Genomic DNA, 19,690 nt, shown 5'->3' with positions numbered 1-19,690 from the left:
GCAAATATCTTGTTAAAATAGTAATAATACAAATTATAGCTACATGGGATGATACATACTTATAATTCCAGCACTTGGGCTGAGATAGGAGCATGACAAGTTCAGGACCAGTCTGTGTTACATAGTGAGACCATGTTGAACAATCTTAAATAAATAAAATATTATAACAATAGTAAAAACTGCCATTTACTTAGTGACAATGGGCCAAATTTTATGTGTGTGCACATGTAGCTATACATACATGATCATATGTGTAGATATCTACACGTGTATAATTTTTAATTCTCATGATAAGTTTATAATGTTCACATTAATAATTCCTCACTTGACAAGTAAGGAAATGTTTTGAAAGAGGAACTTAACCACGAACAGCAGATACAGCGTCTAAATTCAAATTAAGACATGTCCGTTTGAACTGATAAGATGGGTCAGTGCTCAAGAGCATTGACTGCTCTTGCAGAGAATCTGGGTCTGGTTCCCACATGGTGACCCTCTTCTAACCTCTGAGGGTGCCAGTGACACATGCACACAAACACATAAACTGAATCTTTAAAAAAATAGCCACACGTCCACTTGGCTGACAGGTCCTGCTTCTCCCTCTTCCATGTCTTCACCTCTGCTGTGCATAGCTGTTTAGAACCCCAAGAGGGATGGCGTGTTAGCCCTGTCTTCACCTCTGCTGTGCATAGCTGTTTAGAACCCCAAGAAGGATGGCGTGTTAGCCCTGTCTTCACCTCTGCTGTGTATAACTGTTTAGAACCCCAAGAGGGATGGCGTGTTAGCCCTGTCTTCACCTCTGCTGTGTATAACTGTTTAGAACCCTAAGAAGGATGGAGTATTCATTTTCTTCACTGTGACAAAATGGCAGAGAATCTTTTGGCTCAGGGTTTCGGAGCTTGTCGTTCATGTATCTCAGCCCTGTTGCTTTTGGGCCTGTTGGAGAAGGACACTATAGGGGAAATATTGTTTCACATGAGACAGCAGGAAGCAAGAGTCCTTCTATGGGGTGCCTCCACTTAAACCTACTTCTCACAGGTCTCACCACCTCCTGCTCCTTTAACATCTGGACCTATAGAGGACAGTCAAGATCTCAGCTATAACAGATGCCATGCATACACGTCCTTACTCCCTGAATCAACTCTGGTTGAGATTCTAACAGGACCAACCGATGGCGAGGAAGCCGACTGAATCATCTGCACCCACATAATGCTTTACCATATCTCATTAGAATCTGTGATGATTTCAAACTATCATAGATCACATCACAAAGGAAACAAACTTTCTCTAGATACCTAGATACTCAGTTCTGAGTTTCAACGAAGAAGAAGAAAAAGAAGAGGAAGAGAAGGAAGAGGAAAAAGCAAGACCCAGATTCTCTCTTTATCGCACAGAACTTGGCTGATGTGCTTTGTTGATGGCCCTTTCCTTGTGTGACAGGTGACTGGCCGTGTCTTCTCTTGGCAGAGGACGTGTCAGGATGGGAGAGGTGGCTTCATGCTGTTTCCCCCAGTAAGTGCTCTCATGATAGCGCATGGATCCACCCCATGGATGTTTCAAATGCCCATAAAAACTCAAGGATCAAAAGACCATCAGTTTCTAAATATCAAAAGAAAATTATAATCATTTATTATAACCATTAAATTAAATTAAATATTTAACACAAAATAACATGACAGCTTCACTCATTGCCAGTGTTTGTACTCTTGAAGTTTGTTAGCTTTGAAGGTGCCTTGAAAGGTCCAATTTTCTCACTGTCCAAGAAATCCCAAACACACACAGAGAACACTATTGAAAGGTCTATCAGAGCCTCTTGCAAAATAGGCAAGTTTTAAAAGGAAGTATTTTCAGAGATGATTCCCAGGAAAATCGAGTTTGTTTCGTCTGTGACTGCATTTGACATGCAGTATACTCTGTCCTCACACTCGCTGTCTCAACAGCCTTGTGGACGTGTGACCCGTGCAGCCCAGGACCCCATGGCTAGAAGGACCCTGAGACTGACTGGCTTAGTGAGCGGCTGCCACCTGAGAAGTCTTCAAAATTTCTAAATAATGAGTCACATGCTTTCATTTTGCATTGAGCCCTACAAACTAGGTAGCTGATACTGTCCAGACCTTACAAGGACAAAGCCTTGGCAGGAGCTAAATGCCATTCTAAAACAGTAAAGTGGTGTTGATTCCTGCTTCGTAGGCTTGCTTTTAGAGTGTTTAATTCATTTGGAAAACGTGTGAGATTATTTCTGTACCTCTTACAAGGTAGCTGCTATGGTTTGACTGTTTTTTCTCCAGAATTTATGAGTTGAAAACTTGATCCTCCAGAGTCACAGTTAATAGTATTTAGGACCTTTCGGGGGTGAGCGAGAAAGGAAAGAATCTGAACTCATGACTGGATCAATCCATACATGGATTAGTGGATTAATCAGTTATGGAGGAAGGAAGTTAACAGGATTGGGTGTATTCTAAAACCAGATTGGCTGCCTTGGTGAGCTTCCTAACAACCCCCCCCCCCCCCCCGCCGTGCCCTGCGCAACCTGGGGACCCTGAGACCTATCAGGGAGAAGGTCCACACTATATGTGGCTCCTTGACCTTAGACTTCTAAGCTTCAGGACAGGAAGACACATATGTATCTTTCCTTTATACTTCCCCTAGTTTCAAGCATTCACTGAAAACACAAGAAGACAGTAGCTAGATTTTGAAGGTTTGGAAAATACTGTACTTACTCAAAAAACAGAGCTGCTATTGACCAAAGATGAGACCAAACTGGAAGGCACTTAACACGGCACTAAGAATTTATGAACAATGAAATGGTTCTTCAGAATCAGAGCCAGGATCATGAGAAGTATCGGAAGCCAAACCTCATCGAGGCTGTGGACCTAGAACGCACAAGCACTGCTTTCTCAGATTGCATTTTAAGTGGCTGCAGGACATTTTCATCTAACGGGAGAAAGTTTGAAAATGGTCCTATCCAAAGCTCATCAAAGTGCTGTCCAAACAAAGGGCTCCATTTTGTGTTTGGGGAAGCCAGGGGAGGAAAATATCCAGGCCGTATCCTGTTGATATCCAGGAAGCTCAAAGGCAGGATAAGGCCCTGAGAGCACAGGGCAGCTGGCCACCAAGCACTTAGCCCTCCCCTTTCCTCCATGTCCCCTGAGTCACCAGGGTCAGGGAAGGACACTGCCATTTGTGGGACATGAAAGGCAAGCGTACGCTGTGGATTGGCGAGCAGGCATGTCCCCCTCCCCAGAAGAAGGTCCCAGGGCTACGGGATAGTGTGAAAGGCAGGCGGGATGCCATCATCAGGTTCATTGCTACAATTTATATTTATGGATGGCATGTTTAAAAATACAGACACGCTCATCATAGGGAATTTAGACAACAGAAGAAGATGGCAAGAGGGAATCACCTAGAATGCTGGAATGTTTAGAGAAACACTTGAATTAGCATTTACGGGCTGTATTGACGGTGTTCCCTTGGCCTGGAATGGTTGGGGCAGACTGGCAAGGGTTGGGAAGAGCTGCTCCTAGCAGTTCTGTGTTATTCCTTTAGGGGGTCATATGCTGCAGCTGCGGAAGATTCCCCACTCCCCACTTCTCAGCAAAGAGAGTAATTAGAGGGGCACAAAGCAAGTCCGGGTTTCGTTTGTATTGCTGTGCGAAAGATAAATTTGCCCGCTGTTTTACTTAGAGCTACTTAAATATCAGATCCGTAATTTTTAGTATAAATAGGACCTGGCATAGTCTATCTTTCCCAAGTCACTAACCAGATGTCCTGGCACCGCTATGCAGTAATGCTTCCATCCTTTGTTCATCTGGATTTCTGCCATGAAACTCCTTATATTGCTGTCTAAAATCAGAGTCCTTTGGGTTCCATTGCGCTTCTGGCGCCTGGGTTCTTTAAAAGGTATAGGTTTTTGTTTGTTTGTTTTCTTTATTCATCTTTCTTCTCTGAATTGTCAACTTGAACTTTTCAGATCATGGGTGTCTGTGGGCTCATATATACTGAACATATTCTCTGCCACTAAGCCATGTCCTTCACTGGTCTCCGTATATCATTTTGTTTCTGTAGTCTCTATTCTGTCTAATCTTTACGTCTTTGAAATTCTTGGAACTTTTTTTCCACATAACCTGCGCTTGACCTGATGGGGATTAGGATTTCTCCTGAGTTTTATTCCAGCATTACTCGTGTCTTGTAGTGATTTATTTAAAATTAAAAACCCAACAATTTATGTTGTATGGGTGCTTTGCCTGCTTGCATGTGATTGTATCATACGCATGCCTGGCACCTCTGGAGGTCAGAGAGGGCATCAGGTCCTGGACTTGTGTTTGTGTGTTGGGAACGGAACCTGGGTCCTCTGGACCCAGCAAGTGCTCTAGATCCTGTGGCGTTGGAGTAACAGACAGCTGAGAGCCACTTGTGGTGGGTTCTGGGAACTTAAACTCAACTCACCTGCAAGAGCAGCAAGTCGGCTCAACTGCTAAGCCATTTCTAGCCCCACCTTTTTTCTAAGGCTGGATAACGTCCCACTCGGTGGTTACATGCTGTACTTTGTGCTCCCACTCAAGAAGTTCCACGCTCCATTTTTTGCTGCAGATCAATCCACACACACACACACACACACACACACACACACACACACACACACACCCCTCCATGGGGTTGATGTTTAGGAATAAAACCTCGTGCAAATGTCTGTTACTAGCTTTGTTTTTTTTTTTTTTTTTTGGTTTTTCGAGACAGGGTTTCTCTGTGGCTTTGGAGCCTGTCCTGGAACTAGCTCTGTAGACCAGGCTGGTCTCGAACTCACAGAGATCCGCCTGCCTCTGCCTCCCGAGTGCTGGGATTAAAGGCGTGCGCCACCATCGCCCGGCTAGCTTTGTTTTTGTAAGACATCAGATCAAAACAACACGGGCGATATTCATTCTGCTTTAAGTCCCGAGGAATAATTAATATTTTGCATGGAAACAGGAGAGAAGAAAGGCTTCCAATATTCACTCAGCATGTACTGCAGATGGATAGGAAAATAAGGATCGCTGCTCCCAGATGAAGTGTCCTGGAAAAAACGAATCCTGATTCAAAATTCACTTAACCCACATAGACCACTTGCCAGTTTCAGGGCTAAGATGTGCCTCAGCTTTTTTAAGTTCTGTTTACCCACTCATCTACCCCCATGTGCGTGGCATGTGTATGTGTGTTGTATGTTTGTGTACATGTATGTGGTACATTCATCTGTTCGTGTGTGTGCATGCGGAGGCCAGAGGTCAATTTTGGTTAGGGTTCTCTATCCCTCTCCATCTTTTTTGAGACAGAGTCTCTCATTGAATCTGGAGCTCATTGTTTTGGCTCAGGGCTGGCCAGACCTGCTGGCCCAGGTTCCTTCCATACCCACCCCCACTCAGCACCGGAGTTATAGATGCTTGCCACCGAGCCTGGCTTCCTTCACATGGGGACTCGAACTCAGGTCTCCATGTTAGTGCAGCCAGCTCTTTACTCCCTGGGCCAGCTCCCTAGCACCGAATGAGTTTTAAGATAGCACTTTTTACAGTCTGAAATCTCTTCTCTTTCTCATGGCATCTCTGATTGTTGGGGAAGGTGACGTCTCTGCTGCTCGGGTAGCAATGCCTGCACTCAGGGGTTTAAAAGGTCACAGGCTTTCCTGCCAGTTATTCTACCAGCTTGCCTCTGGTGAGCCTGTGTCAGCTTCCTCTGAGCAGCCCTTGGCTCCTGCCCTTGGTCTCTTTGTTCATGCCCAGCCTTGTGATGTGAGATTACATCAGATGCAGCAGAAGAGTTGACTCACTGACTATAATCCCCGGGTTTCACCTGGTAACACTAAAATGTGTGTTAAGAGATGGGGGGATTGAGAAACTGAGATGTCATAATAATCAAGGACTTTGACCAAATCTTGTGCCCTTCCCCCCACACGATAGAGAGTTTATGCCGCTTTGCTCGAAACTTTATGACGTGGACAGCAGTGCATGGCAGCAGTGATTCCCAGCACGACTGGAGGAATTAGTGAGATGGGAAAAGGTAAAGTTTCCATTCAAGGAAGCGTAAATATTATGGAGGAAAACAAAATTATTTTGGGGCCAACAAGATGGCTCGTTGAGCAAAGGTGCGTGGCTCCCAAACTGCAGACATGGCAGAAGGAGAGCCCTGACTCCTGCAAGTGTCCTCTGGCCGCCATGTGCACCACTGCGTGTGCACTTGCGTTCTCACACCCACACCAGGTAAATAAATACAAATCATGTTTGGGCGAAGTATCAGCGTGAGTGACTGAGCATTTGGCTTGAAACATGGGTCTAGACTGAATCTGCTTCCTTAGAAACTTGATTTTTTTTTTTACTTGTCTCCAGTGAATATTGGTTCTTCGCTTTCTATGAGCAGCTGGGATAACTGACTTCAGGAATGGTTTCAGTAGTTTTGAGTTTTGAAGACAGACTTCTGAGATTCACACGGCACCTGTTTTGAGACACAGTCTCATGAAGCCCAGAACAGCCTCTAACAGCTGAGGGTCGTCATAGACTTCTGCCAGTCCTGAGGACCGGGATTACAGGACGCCCACCAGGCTGGCTAATATGGTGCTGAGGATAAATTGTAAGGATTCATTCACACTCAACAAGCACTCTTCCATCCTCAGCCTGCTGCCTGCTCGTCCCTGTATTATAATAAGACTTCCTTTTTAAAAAGTATCCTTTGCAGAGCAATGGTAATGCACGCCTTTAGTCCCAGCACTCAGGAGGCAGGGGCAGGTGTATCTCTGTGAGTTCAAGTCCAGCCTGGTCTACAGAGAGAGTTCCAGGACAGCCAGGACTGCACAGAGAAGCCCTGTCTCGAAAAACCAAAAGCAAAGCAAAGCATAGCAAACCAAAGCAAAGCAAAACAAAACATATCTTTGTTTCTTGTAAGGTCGGTTTAGAAAACTTGGGAGGAGTTATATTTGCTTTGAGTTTTAATCGCCTGTAATCACAGAATGCACCCGATTAAGAATCTGGTGCGTTTTGTTTGTCCTGGCCTTCTTGAACCTTAATTGGCTTAGTGGCTTCACATCATTAAATGAATATCTTTCCATGTTTATAGTTTGGGACTTAACACCACACCTAAAGAAAAGACTCTAAATGCTCAGACGGGCATGTGGGGCTTGCCTGTGGGCCCAGCTGCTGGAGCAGGAGGGTACCTTGAGATTGGGAGTTCTAGGTCAGCCTTGGCAGGACAGCGATGATCCTGCCTCAAAAGCAAGCAGCCAAAGCAGCTGAGGACCAGCACAAGGGCCTTGGTCCCTAGCACTGGGGTGGGCCTGGGGAATATGAATATTATCGTTTAACTAGGAGGGGGTCCCCAAGACACAGGTAGGAGGAAGTGTGGAAGAGTCTGCTAGCTGTCTCCCCACCCTGCTGCAATCTTCTGTTGCTTCACTGCGGTTCTTGGCCTTTGTCCCGGAAGCTCTTTGCTCCAGTCTGGCTCCAGTCCCACCTCGGGCAGCCTTCTATAGGTGCTTACAAGCACAGAGATTAATTATCGTCTGTGACTTCTCACCGTGATAGCTTTAAAATTCCTAAAGCGAGATGACTGGCTCAAAGGATGAGCCCTCTAAGACTCAGCAAATTCTGCCATCGGCTGCCTGGAAAGGCCTGGAGACTAATTCTCTAGGTTAGTGTAGAAGCAATGGGCTCCGCAGTGGGACTGAAAGTCTACTTCCTTTTATTCTTCTGAAAGATTTATTTTTATTTTGGGGGTGTGTTTTACCCAAATGTATATATACCAAGCAACGTGTGTGCTTGGTAGTGGCAGAGGTCAGAAGAAGGTGTGGGATCTCCTGGAACTGGAGTTACAGACAGCTGTTAGGCATGTAGGTGCTGGGAATCAATACTGTGTCCTCTGGGAGAGCAAGTACTTTAACCACTGAGCCATCGCTTCGGCTCCCGAAAAGCCTGCTTTACTTAGTGCTCTTTGAGCAGAGCCTTCCAGCACTCAGCACACTTGGCCTCCATTGGCATCAAGGCTTAAACAAACCCAGCTTCGTGGCTTGGATAGCTAGGAGCATCTACCGTTCTTTCATTCCTTGTATTACTTTGCTCTGGTTTCCTGCTCACTCCCTTGCCCCCACCAGACTGTGAGCCTTCAGGAAGCAGGGACTGCATCTGTTTATGTTTCTCTCCTCTTCTGAGGATGCCTTCCTCACCTGTTAGCTGTGCCTAGATCTCAGCAGTGAGCTAGTTTTCCTGAAAATACAAAGGAAATTATTATCATTCCTGTATCGTCATATTTTAAGGGTAACCAAATAACCAGACCAAACTAGCTGTTGTTTCTATGCCATGCCTTGAGCCAGTGCCCCTCAGTGTGGCCAAGTGGGCCGTGTGTAACAGCAAATTGGTGTGGATCACACAGTGTCAAAATCTGATGATCATTTCACACGAGCTAAAAAGCATTCAAGGCTGTTTGCACCACCACATGGCTTTCAGTAAAATATCACATTGAAAAATGTATTTATATGTGCATAAAACTATCGAAAAGAAATTCATCAAACACTTCTCTATTGGTTGAAAGACATTTTGTATTTAATACTTACAGGATATCTATGTTGGGACAAGCGACATTCTGTGTCTTTGAAATCCTTGGGTGGGGTGGAAGAAAGGGCTCTGCAGGTAAAGACCAATGCCTCCAGGCCTGCCAATCAGAGTATAATCCTTGAGACCCACATTGTCTTAGGATTTCCATTGCTGTGAAGAGACAGCATGGCCACGGTGACTCTTCCAAAGGAAACATTTAATTGGGTGGCTTACGGTTTCAGAGTTTTAGTCCATCACCATCATGGCAGGACATGGGTGCTGGAGCTGAGAGTCCTACATCTTGATCAGCAGGCAACAGGAAGTGAACTGAGATACTGGGTATGGCTTGAGCATATATGAGACCTCAAAGCCCACCTGCATAGTGACACACTTCCTCTAGCAAGACCACATGTCTTTGCTATTTTCTTGTGATTGAGACAAAATGCCTGGCAAAGTAACTTAGAAGAGAGGGAGAGCTGAATTTGGCTCACGGCTCAGAGGAGTCGTGGTGGGAGGAAGCCGAGTCAGCAATATCCACAGGAAGCAGAGAGCAAGGAAGGCAGGGAATGGTACTGACCACCTCAGTTAACTCAATCTAGAAACTCTCTCATAAAGTTTCGAGGTGTTTATTTCCACAGTCATTTTAAATGTTGTGAAGTCACAAACAACTGAGCTTAGCCATCATGGCCTGCATTCATAGCTCTCTTTGTAGAGACTGGACATGACTCTATAGTCTCACTTGAAAGACTCCTAAAAAAAGAAAACTTTCCAGTCAGAAAGGTATAAGGCCCTTGTCTTAGTTAGTGTTCTATTGCTGTGATGAGACACCATGACCATGGCAACTCTAAGAAAGAAAAAAACCATTTAATTGGAGTGGCTTCCATTTTCAAGGGTTTAGTCTGCCATCATCATGGTGGGACAAGGGACTGTGCAGGCAGGCATGGTGGTAGAGAGGGAGCTGAGAGTCCTTACATCTTGACCCAAAGACCAAAGGACATGGTCTGGGACACTGAGTATGGCTTGAGCATGTATTAGAAGTCCAAGCCCGCCTCCACAGTGACATACTTCCTATTGCCTGTAAGATGGGGGACTCTCAACTGCTTCTCCAGAACTACGTCTGCCTGCAATCACCATGTCCCACCGTGATGATAATGAACTGAATCTCTCTCTGAACTGTAAGCAAGCCACCTCAATTAAACGTTTTCCTTTACCAGAGTTGCCACGGTCACAGTGTCTCTTCACAGCAGTAGAAACCCTAATTAAGACAAGAGGTATAGCTACGTGTTTAGGGAGATCTATTCCCAGCTTCTCATGTTTCATTGATCTTGGTCATTCTGAATGAAGATGAAATCTCAAAGCTGTTTAAATCTGCATTTCCCTGATCATTCTGCCTTAATTCTTACACAAGCAAAGTTAACCAAACCTAAGTCATCTGATACCAACTGGCCAATGAGTCTCCATGCTCTCTCTCCTTTTATATGAGAAAGAAAGTAGCTGAAATGGCCAGTCCCTCCTTGCTATGGTTCTGTTCCTGTTTTTTTCTGTCCTTTGTCTATACAACCAGTCTTTACCGTTGAGACCATGGGAACACTGACTCCATTCTGAGGAAAAATAAAGCCACGGGAGATCTCTAAATTGTAATTTTGGTCTTTAACAGTAGTAATTTACAATTTGTCAAGGCACACATTTGCATCAGGAACCTTCAGGTGGCTTGGGAATGAGTCATCAGTACAAGATGGAAACTTAGCTTTCACAGACCCTCATATTATGAGGGTCTGATAATTGGTAGGCCACTTATTCCCTATGGTTCAGGCTTCCATGTGTGATCTTTAGCTGAGGGACATTCTTGACTACTTCTCTTTCCTTTCACACCCCATCCACCTGAGGAGTGTAGATGGAGAAATTAGGGATCTCTTTTCCTCTTTTTTCAGTCTGTCTGCAGAAGTTTATTCTAGTCTATACTCTGCCCATCCTTTCTTTCAGGAGGTCTCTGCTGGTGGCCAGGTGGATGCAGTTTCTTTTAGGAATCAAATATCATAAGATCCCTGTCCTGAGGACAGAGCCAGACTTCAGGAGTGAATTAGCTGATCTTTATGCTTGCCTCCCCGGCAGGAGGCAAAGGTGTTTGTTCTTGACATCTCTAAGCATCCTGCGGAAGTAAGCTCACTAGTAATGCAGGTCACAGACAGTGGAGGGCTGTACAAAAATGGCAGCTGTTAAGCAGAAGGTAGAAATGTGAAGGAGACCATCATGCCTTTTCACGATCACGTATGTATTATGTGTTACGGTGATAACGGTACTCTGGAGTGTTATTCATGACTTTGCATCTCAAATATCACAATTGTCCGTGTACGGCAGCCTGTGTGTTTTGTTTCTAAAGCTTTGAATTACCAAGGATACCCAGATTTTTTTCTTTAATGTGCCTTGCTAAGCTGTTTACTCCTTCTCGGATGACACCACGTGATTTTGGTTACTTAAACCAGGAACTTCAGAACCATCTTCGACACCTCCTCCTTCTTGCTCTGTTTCTCAGAACATCTGGTCATCAGATATGGAACTTGCACCTAACGACACAATCCTGTGCGTGCCCAGAAATGACTTGTTGATGCCGACTGGCTCCAGTCCAGCCTCTCCTTCTTCTTCCATCTGTTGCCTCTTTATGCTGCTGTTCTCTTTTCCTTAGATCCGTCCTTCACACTTATGTCCATTTTCTCTTTCTGAACTACAGAGACTTTTCATGGTTACCTTCACGGAAAGAATAAGGTGGGAGAATCAGAGGTTCAGGGTCATCTTTGGTTACATATGAAGCTCAACGACATAGTGAGGCTAGCCAGGACTCTATGAGACCTGTCTCAACCTCCCACCACCCTGCCAGGTCCTCTAATAAAACAGAACCCCCAAATAGAAAACACTTTTCTTTGGGCCAGGAGATGTAGCTTGGTTGGTGGAGAGCTTAATTGACCATGCATGAAACTCTGAGTTTGATCCCCAGCATTGCCTGACGCCAGATGTGGTCTTGCACACCTGGAATCCCAGCAACTGGAAGGCAGAGACGGGCATATTGGAAGTTCAAAGCCATCTTCCGATACACAGAGAGGTCAAGGCCAGCCTGTGAAACCTTGTCATGAATTCGATCAAAATTAAAAGAGAGAGAGAGAGAGAGAATGCAGTTCCACTACTTGAAGCAGCCCACAGAGTCCCACAGCCAACGCCAAGAACTGGATTTCAAACACCCACCCCTAACATGTGAGGCAGGGTCATGGGCGACACCTTAGCATCTTGTCTGTCGGGCTTTCTCTGGGCCCTGGTGCCATGAGCACTGGGTGACGTTCTGACTTTTTGAGCTCTCCACTCTTCTCTTGCCCCTCGGAGTGGAAACCTTTCTCTATAGTGTTCTCCAGCATTGCTTGCATTTATTCATTTATTATTATTGCTTAGGATGGGAGCCAAGGCCCCCTACCTCCTAGGCAACGGCTCCACCACAGAGCTGTGCCCAGGCCTGACCTTCCTTTAGCAAGTTCACGCACTCTGGGATGCCAATTGGGCACACAGAGCTCTTGAGCTTTCACCTCTGACTGGAGTACTTGTTAAAGACACTCCCTGGGCTGTGGAGATGCTCAGAGGGTAAACGTATCTGTTGCCAGGACTGACAACCCGAGAGTGAGCTCCGGAACTCACGAGGTGGAAGGAGAGAACTGAGCCAGTAAGGGGCTGGCTGGCTCCACTCATGCACATGGTACGTGTACAGCTAACACACACACATACATGCATACAAACACGACACACACAGACATATGCACATGTACACCACACACATGCGCAGGTACACACGCACATAACACACAGGCACACAGACAAGAGATGCACAATAAATAAAAATGTCGATTAATTCTACCCCAGTACATGCTGACCAACCTGAAGGCAGAAACTGTGTTTGCTAGCTTATGCTTGCGGATGCTATGTATTGAGTATAACATATATACCTGTATTTTACTGAACCTCGAATCTTGGGGGATATAGTTCATGAGTTATATGATCTTCAGTTGACTTTTTGTGATCTTGAGCTCAAACTCTGAGCCTTGTGCGTGCCTGACGACATTCTACCATTGAGCTTCACCTCCACTCACCGCTGACTTTTATGTTGATGGCAGCTCTGGCTTAGCTGCCCAGGCTGGCCTTGGACTGGCTGTGTAGCTCAAGCAGGCTTGAACTTGTGATCCTCCTGCCTCAGCCTCCCGAGCAGCTGGGATCGCCTGGACCACCAGGCCTGTCTTTTGTAATTTAATTAGCACCTTCCCTGGCAGGGAAGCTTGGTCGTTTGCCAAGAGAGATAGTGGGGTAACCTCCCTCTGCTTGGCTTCCAGGAGCCTGAGCTGAAGTCTTCCTTAACCTCTCACTGGGACCGTCGTGATGTACTGTGACATCACAGGCCAAATAACAGGGACAAGTGACCCTGGACTTAGATTTCAGGGAGTATGAGCCAAAACAAACTTTTAAAGCTGATTACCCCCGACCCCAATCACACACAGCAGAGGGCATCTTAGTATTTTCCTCCTCTATTCTTTCTTTGCATGATATTTTGAATGGCTCTGTAAAACTTGTAATTTATTGTGTTTCTGCAGGCGGATCTACACGTGTGCCACTGTGTTGTATACATGGGAGTCAGAAGACAACTTGTAATTTATTGTGTTTCTGCAGGCGGATCTACACGTGTGCCACTGTGCATATGCAGGAGTCAAAAGACAACTTGGGGCAGTCAGTTCTCGCCTCCCACCACGTAGGGATGGAGCTCAGGTTGTCAGGCTTGGTGTCCAGTGCCTTTACCCACTGAACCATCTTGCTGGCCCAAGCTTGGTGTATGTGTGCGTGATACACCCCATATATATTTTTTTAAATATAATATGTATTTTGAAATTTATGCCTTATTATATGACTGTTTTGCCTGTATGTGTGGTGCTAGCAGAGATCAAGAGAGAGTGTAGGGGCCCCTGGAACTGGAGTTAAGGATGTTTGTAAGCCAACATGTGGGTGCTGGGAGTTGAACCCCAGTTCTCTGAAAGGACAAGTGCATTTCCGCATTGAAGCATGTCTCCATCCTTCCATGCATGATACTTTTAACATGTTCGTTCATGCTGCCCCATAATACTTTTAACACGTTTGTTCATGCTGTTAACCCCTGTGAATTGGATGATCTCTTCTTCTTTTATGAAGTGGCAAGTAATATTTCACTGTATGGCTATGCCACATTTGATGTGCCCGTAGTGGTCACGTGCTTCCTTCCTCCCTTCCGAATACTGCTGTTCTGCTATCCCAGCACTCCAGTGGATAAGCACTTTCCTTCTCTCGGCTCTTCCCCCCTCCTCCCCGCAGCAGAACTGCTGAGTCACGCTTGACTCTTAGACTTCTTGAAGAACTGCCTAAGCCTGCAAGCTTAAGCTGCTCCAGGGCGCTCCAGCTCCCCGTCATCAGTGCTGTCTGGGGCTGTGCTCCAGCTTCCTCCTCTCTGACACTGGTTAGTGTTTGTCTTTTTAGTCGTAACGCCAGATTCTTCCAAGCCAGCAAGCAACTCCGAGCAGAGGCTGCTCTTCCAGCTTTGCACGCTAGCGCTCTGTCTAACTGTAAAGTACAAAGAGAGCATTCCTGAAACGAAAACACAAGGGACTTCTCTCTAGGCTTCTACCAACACACCTCTGCCGAATCCCCACACTTATTACATATGCACACGTGTCCATTGTGTGTGTGTGTCTGTGGAGTCAACTCACGACCTCGTTCTAAGCAAGCACTCTGCCAACAACTATACCCTAATCCCAGCGTTGGCAGAACAAATGAGAATAGCTCTTTTGATTCGTATGTTGTCTTCAGAATGCCTTGCGGAGCTGAGGCTCACAGTAACCTGAGGAGTGAAGAGTGGGGTTCAGAAACTCATTACAGACCTGTGAAAAGGAAGTGTGAGCAAGGGGTCAAAAACCTTGCTCCCCTAAGGCCTCCCCCTCCCAGCTTTACCCAGAGACACTGGTTCTCAGTATTTCTTCTAAATGCCACATAAGTTAGTGTTCAGAAAAGAATGTTAACAAGTTTCAAAATCACTTAGTTAAAAACCCTAAAAGCCAGCATCTCAGTCAACACCGAAGCGACTAAGGGCTTTGGCAGTGAGGAGCCTACCAGCCCCAGCACAGCCACAGGGGACGGGCCAGGCGCAAGGCCAGCCACTAGACTTCTAACTTTAGCAAACAAGCTTTTGGGCTTTGAAGTGGAACTGGCCGATGAACAAACGCACCGGGTAGAAAACATAGGGCGTTTCAAAGAGCATCAGAAATGAGGTGAGCCCTGCCTGGAGGTTGGCTCCTACACATGGCCTTATCTGAGAAACCTCTGAGAGAAAGGGAGGCCGGGGAAAGAGAGCTTCCTTTTGCAACAGGAAGTCTGAAAACATGCGTGAAATGCCCAAGATACTGTATGGTAAACTTCATTCAGTTCAAAATGATCAACATTTTGCTACTTTATGTACCTGACTTTTATTTATCCTTTCTCTTTTTTGGAAAAACAGATATATCTATGATGCTCAGGTTGGTCCTGAAGTCCATAGCTCAAGAGATCCATCTGTCCTTCTATTGTCTTAGCATCCCGAGTAGATGAGACTTTATATCTATCTGTCTATCTATCTATCTATCTATCTATCTATCTATCTATCTATCTATCTATCTTTCTATATGCTATATATGAAGTCTCTGTGTGTGCGTCTGGGCAAAACCTTGTTGTTTCTCATGTACCAGCTACCTTTTATTTCTTGTTGAAACAGGGCCACTGACTGCCCTGGAACTTATGAAGTAGGTAGGGTAGGCCGGATACCCAGGAACCGGGATCCACTAGCCTTCTCGCCCATCTAGGAATGTGTGCCACAATGCTTGTCTTTGGAGGTGGGATGAATTTGGTCCTTGGGCTTGTAAGGCAAGCATATGACCTACTGGGATGTCTCCCCAGCCCCCAAATCCCATTGATAAGCAGGCTTGATGGACAGGTCTGTGATCCCCACTTGGAAGGTGAATGAAGGGAGTTTGGGAGTTCAAGGTCATCCCCGGTTATAACTGGAGTTAGAGGGCTAATATAGGGGCACATGAGACCCTGTGCCAATTCTCCTCTCTCTCTTGTAGAGTCTCTCCCTATGTATCCAATCAGATCTAGAACTCCCCAGGTATCCCATTGATCTTGAACTTCCGATCTCCCTGCCTGGCTTATTACTTTTATCTCTACTTACTTATTTTTATTTTGTTGAGACAGGGCCTCTCTCCTTCAAAGATGACCCTGAATTGTTGATTCTGTTTGCACCTCCAAAGTGATGGAATTAAGGGCTTGGACCCATCACAGACGGCTCAACTTCTAAGTGAACTCTTATTTATACTAAGGCCCTAAAGACTGTCAATAAGGCCATTTAAATAAACATACAAGGGAAATGACCAATGAAAGTGGAGTTGGCTATTTTTTGTCAACCCAACCCAACCTAGAGTCACAGGGAAAGTGGGAACTTTCAACTGAAGAACCGCCCAGATCATCTTGGCCTGCGGCTACCTGAGAGATCTCTTATTGTCGTGAGTGGACCGGAAGGTCAGGCCCACTGCGGGCCTGACTCAGCAGGCAGCAGTCCTTCCAAGCAGCCAGGAGCTGAGCAAGCAGCGAGGGACTGTTACCTGCCAGTGTAAGCCTGAGAGCAACCCTTTCCTCCGAAGTTGTCTCTGGTCAGAGGGAAGGGTGAAACTCATTCGCGCCATGAATTCAGATCTGCGCGTCTTTATCCGGTGCTGCAGTGAACAGAAACGGTCGAGGCCGTTACCAAGACCCCGATAGAACCCAGGGCTTGTGAACAGGCGTCCAAAAGCTGGGAAGCCATCTTATCCATTGTGTTGGTGCAGGCTCATGTTTCTCGACCACCTCTTAAACGGTCCAAGTCCACAACCTGAGTACAGATTAGATTTCATCATCCATCACTCATCTTAAGATTTGGAGGAGCTGGATCTTCTGAATCTGAGTTTGCTTCATAAAATAGGAATAACCGTCTCGAAAGGGGCACTATTCAAATTAAAAGTGGAGTAGGTATACAGAAAGGCACACCAAGGTGTCCTGGGATATCTGTTCCCTTTGTCACTGTTCCTCTGCTAGCCTCTCAGGGCTAGCTTGGTGAAGTGTGTTATCTCATTTCCCCTACCCAAGCTAAGAGGGCAGCCAACTGCCCACAGAGATCCGCCACGCCCGCCCGAAATGGCAATATCCATCCATCTCTTCACATCCTTGAGTTCTAATCCAGTGTGTCTTCACCGCTTGCTTTCAGGTCTGCAGAGGGGATCTGTTAAACCCTGCTGCTGTTCCGGGTCAGATTCTCGGCCTGCAGGTCGGAGAACCTCCAACAGCGCCCTATTTGGTCCTGATGAAGGCAACACGCCAGGGGAAGGGCAGCCAAAGCCGGGCCGCTTTCACCCGGTCTCCAGCAGCTCTCAGTCCACGGGGCGTTTCTGAGCGCGGGGGGCGGGCACAGCCGGCACCGCCCCCGCCACCGTCAGGGTGGTGCTTGGAGCGCCGGTCTTAATAAACTTGGGCAAAGTTTGCCGCGGGTCCCGAGCACGTGCAGCCCGGCCTCGCGTTTTCCCCGGGCCGCCGCTCGTTCCCTGCGCGTGGTCTACGCCGTTCCCTACCCGCCTTCCCCTCCCACTGTGCTCGCACGCGACGCGCAGCTCCCGGGCTCCAGGAGGCGGCGGCGGCGGCGGCGCGTAGCGGGCGCCCCGAGGAGTCCCGGGAGGCGGGGTCAGGGCGGGCCGGTTCCCGGAAGCCGCTGCCTGCGAAGCCCGCCGAGCGGACCGGCGCGCCGGCCCGGAGCTCCAGCATCCTCTCAGCCGGGAGCGCCTCTCGGAGCCGCGCACACGGCCGCCGCGCTCCCGCCCGGCCGCGTGTACCCTAGGCAAGATGCTGCCCGTGCACACCGAGGTGAAGCCCAACCCGCTGCAGGACGCCAACCTCTGCTCGCGCCTGTTATTCTGGTGAGTGCCCCGCTTGGGCCCGCCTCGCCGTCCACGAGATGCTCCTCGCCGGCCGGTTCGAGGCGTTCGGAGGATGCGTTCCCTGCCCGGCCGCACACTCCGGGCTCCCCCCGTCGCGCGTGCGCCGCGCCGCTTGCGGTCCCCGCCGGCTCCCCACGCCTGCGCCGCTCCACGGCGGAGCTGCACGCCGGGAGCCCGGGTGGCAGGCACAGGTGGCTCCCACCCGCAAGCTCGGGGATCCGTGGGAGGTGCAGACTCGCTGTCCTGCCCCCGCATGTCTCCTCACCTTCTCTGGTCCAGCTTCCGTGCCCAAACTGCACGTTTTTCTTCCTCTTTGAACTAAAAAGCAAATGTGAACACCTGGTCTTGTCTATTCGCCGCTCCAAGCTCTGGTGTCCCCACCGGCTTCAGAAACACCTCCCTAGACATCTTTGAACTCCACGGATAGCCACCGTAGCTGTTTGTGTGTGTCTTTGCAGGGGAGTTTAATAACCTCTGGGACCCCATCTCTCTTTCTGGCCCTCAGTGTGTGTCCTGGTACCTAAGTACGGCTGAGCTTGTGTGGGTAAAAGATGAGTTCATTATCATGCCTTCTTTACTTATGAATGGGGACACTGATCTTGAGCAAGATGTGCGGGAGGTTTTCCCCTTGACGACACACAGCCATGTGTTTCCCTATTAGATGGACTTCTCATTTCTGCCTTTGATGACTACTTTGCTCTTGGATGAGTTTCTTAAACCTGTGTTTGTGTATGTGTGTGTGTGTGGTGTCTTCTGAAGATCTCGTGTCTTTGGAGACAGGACCCACTGTCTCCATGCTAGACACCACTGTTGGGTTCCCTGATCTGGCCCCAGCCTTGCCCTGCTTATTGTAGCGAAAAGGCTTAGGTAAGTGACATTCCTGAGTTTTCCATCTAGTAGGCTGGGCTGGGTAGTACTCACGCTTGGCTAACTAGTGTAGTTTTTGTTTCTTGGCCTCTGCCATTTCATTTTTCTCACATTCTAGTATTACCTTTATAAGATGGGAACACCTAGGGAATTTCAGAGTCGTGAACTGTTGTTTTAATTTCGTATATGATGTGTGCAGGATCTGACTTTGGACGTTTGGTAGAGAGGAGCAGGCAGGAAGGAGGAATATGGGTGAAATTAATATAAAAAAATAACTCAAAGCAGGTGGACAGTCTTGGTCTCCTGAGCTTTTGGCAGGACGCAGAACTCTTTTATTTTGGTTTCTCGAGACAGGGTTTCTCTGTAGCCTTGGCGGCCCTGGAGTTCGCTCTGAAGACAAGGCTGGGTTCATCTGTCGAGCCAGAGATCATCCGCCTGCCTCTGCCTCCCGAGATTAAAGGCACGCGCCACCACCTCCTGGCTAGGACGGGGAGCCCTTGCTGACATTTCTGTGTGTGGACTTTCAAAATCTAGGTGAAGGGAGAGCTGGGTGTGAGTGGTACATACCTGTCGGGGCTAAGAAAGGAAGAGGACTTGCGCCTGAGGAAATGACACCTGCTCGGACAGCACCTCGATCTTGTTTGTTTGAGGCAGTCTCTCTCAGCGCAGGCTGGTCTTGAAGGCCTGGAATTCCCAGCAATCCTCTTTACTGTCTCAGTTTCCTGAGTGCGGGGAATATAGGTGTCGAGCCTATGTCTGTCAATACACATTCTTAAAGAATGTAAGTAAATAGCTTTGTGGGGTGAGGTATCACTCACCTTTAAGCCTTTAATCCCAGCACTCAGTAGGTAGGGGGGAGTTCCAGGACAGTGAGGGCTATAGAGAGATCCTGCCTCAAAAAAAAAAAAAAAAAAAAAGGAAGGACCTCCCGTTGCTGGCTTGGGTAGGCACCTGTTTCCACTCCCCAGCTGGAGAGAAATGAGCTATTTCCCTCTATCTAGTTTACACCCATGAAGACACTCAGACTCAGGTATTTTGATTTCACCTATCTAGGACCACACAGCTGCTGAGTGTCCAGCAGGATCCACACCTGGGTAGTCCGGCTCCCAGAAACCTGCCTTGTGTGCTGCTTTTCCCTGGGGGTTGGTTCTCCCAGGTATGGAGGAGGAGTTTTATTTGCTCCTGTTCTTATAGGCTATCTCCCTCAAGGGACGTCCTTACCATTCCTGTCCT

The 19,690-nt window shown here is 47.4% G+C and overlaps 1 protein-coding gene across 2 annotated transcripts in view; it reads left to right on the top strand.

The window, feature by feature from the left end:
• Nucleotides 1-17,324: 17,324 nt before the first annotated feature.
• The window catches only part of Abcc4 (ATP binding cassette subfamily C member 4 (PEL blood group)), a 204,686-nt gene continuing 202,320 nt past the window's right edge, over nt 17,325-19,690 (top strand). Inside the window, exon 1 of one of the 2 annotated variants that reach the window (XM_075949138.1) lies at nt 17,325-17,569. In XM_075949138.1, the coding sequence (XP_075805253.1) occupies nt 17,496-17,569 (74 nt within the window). In that variant the 5' untranslated portion in view covers nt 17,325-17,495. The remainder of the gene's footprint in view (nt 17,570-19,690) is intronic. The other variant, XM_075949139.1, reaches the window with a different exon arrangement.

The sequence above is a fragment of the Microtus pennsylvanicus genome, chromosome 15, assembly GCF_037038515.1.
Source record: "Microtus pennsylvanicus isolate mMicPen1 chromosome 15, mMicPen1.hap1, whole genome shotgun sequence".
In the NCBI taxonomy this organism is placed as follows: domain Eukaryota; kingdom Metazoa; phylum Chordata; class Mammalia; order Rodentia; family Cricetidae; genus Microtus; species Microtus pennsylvanicus.
This window is presented reverse-complemented; position numbering and strand designations above follow the sequence as displayed.